The sequence below is a fragment of the Solanum lycopersicum genome, chromosome 7, assembly GCF_036512215.1.
Source record: "Solanum lycopersicum chromosome 7, SLM_r2.1".
Lineage (NCBI taxonomy): Eukaryota > Viridiplantae > Streptophyta > Magnoliopsida > Solanales > Solanaceae > Solanum > Solanum lycopersicum.
In genome coordinates this window covers 44,118,390-44,122,122 of record NC_090806.1, presented here as the reverse complement: position 1 = coordinate 44,122,122, position 3,733 = coordinate 44,118,390, and the positions used below count along the sequence as shown (strand labels likewise).

The following is a 3,733-nucleotide window of genomic DNA, read 5'->3' as shown; positions in this document are numbered from 1 at the left end:
ATAGCAATGGAGTATTCGAGTAGGCTGCTTAAGGGTCTTAGAGAAGATAAGCAGTTTCAGTATCATCCTAGGTGCTCTAAACTTGATATTACTCATCTATGTTTTGCAGATGACTTATTAATGTTTGCTAGAGGAGATTTGGAATCTCTTAAAGCTATGCAATTGTGTTTCTCACAATTTTCTCAAGCTTCAGGACTACAAGCAAATCTAAGTAAGATCTCAATATATTGTGGAGCGGTTCAACAAGAAGTGAAGAATCAGATTGTCCAACAACTAGGATACAATATGGAAGAACTTCCTTTCAAGTATCTGGGAGTGCCTTTATCAACCAAGAAGATGTTTGTGATGCAATGGTACCCCCTCATAGAGAAAATAATGGCAAGAATCACCTCATGGACAGCTAGGAAGTTATCATATGCAGGAAGGACTCAACTAGTGCAGACAGTTCTCTTTTGAGTTCAATCTTACTAGGCTGAACTATTCCTATTTCCAGCTAAGGTAATCAAATTAATTGATAGTATGTGTAGAAGTTATCTTTGGTCTTGTATTGGGAAGGTAACTAGGAAAGCCTTAATAGCATGGGAAAGAGTATGTAGACCAAAAAATAAAGGTGGTATGGGGCTGATAAACATGCAACTATGGAATAGAGCTACAATAGCCAAACTTTGTTGGGATTTGGCAAACAAGGAAGACAAGTTGTGGATTGAATGGATACATGTATATTACATGAGAGGGCAGAATGATTGGCAGAAGAGAGAACAAGCTAGTTGGATGATCAGGAAGAAAATGCAGGCTAAACAAATAGTTGATCAAGTTCACATAAAAGAAGGAAAAGGAATGGTTAAGCAAATTTATGATTATTTGAGAGGGGAGCAACCTAAACCATTGTGGAAATGTCTAATGTTCAAGAATTCATCAAGGCCTAAAGCTATATTTACTATGTGGATACTTATGTATAGAAATCTAGCAACAGTGGATAGGCTTGCTAAATGGGGGTTAACACATGATACAGCTACTGTACTATGTACAAATATGGATGAAAGTCTGGACCACATGTTCTTACAATGTCACTATGTAGGGGAAGTATGGGAAAGAGTATTAGCATGGGCTAGTTTCAACAGCAACAGAGCAGAGACATGGACACAGTTTGTACAATGGTGTATACAACATGGGAAGGGGAAGACTACAAGAGCTCAATTATTCAAGATGATATTAGCTAAAGTTGTGTATGCTGTTTGGAATGAGAGAAACAAGAGAATCTTTGAAGACAAGAAGAGTTTGATAGATGAGATTGTTAATAAGATAGCCTTTGTAACTATTGCAAGATCTCCTATTAGCATTAGTAAGATAATTAGCCATAGGAAGATTTGATGCTTAGTTAGTAATGTTGGTGTCGTTGGGAGTTTGTTTTTTCTGATGTTTAAGCATGCTGTGATAGCTGCTTGGTTTGTAAGGTCTTTTCGGTAATTAATGAAATGGTTACCAAAAAAAATAATGATAACAATAATAATAATACTAATATTATTATTATTATTATTATTATTATTATTATAATGATAATGATAACAATAATAATTATAATAAAAATAATAATAATGGTAATGATAATAATAACAATAATAATAATAATAATAATAACAATCATAATAAGAATAATGATAATAATAATAAAAATCATAATAATGATAATTATAATAATAATAACAATAACAATAATAATAATAATAATAATAATAATGATACTAATAATAATAATAATAATAATAATAATAATTATTATTATTATTATTATTATTATTATTATTATAATTATAATATTAATAATAATAATAATGATAATAACAATAATAATAATAATAACAATAATAATAATAATAATAACAATAATAATAATAAAATAATGATAATAATAATAATAATAACAATAATAATAACTATAATAATAATAATGATGATGATAATAATAATAATAATAATAATAAAATAATAATAATAAAAACAATAATAATAACAATAATAATAATAATAATAATAGTAATAATAGTGATAATAGTAATAATAATAATAATAATAATACTAATAATGATAATAATAATAATAATAATAATAAATAATAATAATAATAATAATAATAATAATAATAATAATAATAATAATAGTAATAACAATAATAACAACAACAACAACTGTTGACACCCAATTTTGACCCGCGTCGGTATAAATTAATTATCGAGCTTCGTAAGTTTTCCAAATAATTTAAATTAATTAGTTTTATAAATTTGACGAATATAATAATATAATGCATGAACTTTATGTTACGTCGGATAGTTTTTAGCATAACTTTAGATTATATATATGTTAACATAATAATGTATATAATTAGTATATTTCATGATTATTCAAACAAAACCATCTCAAAAATATTTTAATTTTAGTACGTTTCTTCTTAGTTTAAAATTATGATTATATTTTAAAACGCTATCTTATAATTATACTACTAAAATAAAGAAGCTCGTCAATTAATTAATACAAAGTCATTTTTTATTTAAGATTTGGCCAAATTCATTATATTGGCTCAACTTGGATATTCATTAAATTAACCCATTCTTAAACTTAGCTTAACTTAGTTTGGACCATTTACACAAATTCTCTTTAATTCCCTGGCCCGCTTTAATTATTTTAGTTTTCAAGCCACCTATCTTCAATTAGTCCCAGCTCAAATTTCCAAGCTCAATTCGTAGGCCCAACACCTTCCCCTTTAAGACCAGAATTGGGGCTTTCCAAATGACCAGCCTTGTTCTTGTCTTCTTCCCCGCGTCTCCCCCACGTGAGCTCTCCCTCGCCAGTACGTCTCGCAGCAACGGACACCTGCAGCTGTTGATGTCGTACGATTCTACAACGCACAAGACGATGTGAGATTCGTCTTTGGCATCGTGGGATTGAGCCACGTTGTTTTCCAAGGACGAAGGACTCATCTCCACCCTCCACATCCCCTTTTCTGTTCGATTTGTCCACATTTGGGTAATTTTTCAAAAATTTGAATTCGGATATGGGCCTGAAACCACCCTCCCGCCTTTCTCTCCGAAAACCCTAATTTTTCTTTCTATTTAAACCCCATCTTTCTCCAAAATCGGGGTTGGAAATTTGGTTGGAAAAATTGGAGGTTAGAAAATTTTTGGTTTATACGGTGATTACAGGTCTATTCTTTGAAGGAGAAATTCTTCCTTGTTCTCGTTTACAGAGAGGGAATCGAAAAGATTTCTTGTGCTATTGTCTTGTCGTGACATCTACCTCCGCCGAAGAACTAGTGGGAATTCTCATTTTTCTCGAGCGAGGAAAAAGAAGGAGGAGTATTCCGTTGTTGGTTTCGTGTGTAGAATCGCTTCCGCTGCTCGTTTCCGTCCCAGTTTTGCTGCTCGGAGAAAGGTAATGTCCCCTTATACTCACGTTTTGCTTCAAGCGTCGAACGCAATGCCTTGATTGTTTGTTGGTTTCTCTATTTTGACTTTGTTTTGGCTCTCGTTTTGATTTTTGTGTTCTTCCTCGATTGAACATTGGTGTTTCAGCATTGTTAGAGTGTTTATAGGCTGCATGGTGTGTTGTTTTTGATCGATATGGCCATTGGATCCGTTGGTATATTTAGTCGCAGAGAGGCATATTAGGTTTATTTGTCGTCTTGTTCGTTGAATAGTTTTGCTCTTTCTTGGTTCATTACTGCTATATCTGTTAAGGT

The 3,733-nt window shown here is 31.4% G+C and overlaps 1 protein-coding gene across 1 annotated transcript; it reads left to right on the top strand.

Moving 5' to 3' along the window:
* Nucleotides 1-630: 630 nt before the first annotated feature.
* Nucleotides 631-3,480, top strand: LOC138337453 (uncharacterized). Its single transcript, XM_069287364.1, has 2 exons — nt 631-1,342; nt 3,242-3,480. The coding sequence occupies exons 1-2, from the start codon at nt 631-633 to the stop codon at nt 3,478-3,480; spliced, it is 951 nt and encodes a 316-aa protein (XP_069143465.1).
* Nucleotides 3,481-3,733: the final 253 nt, after the last annotated feature.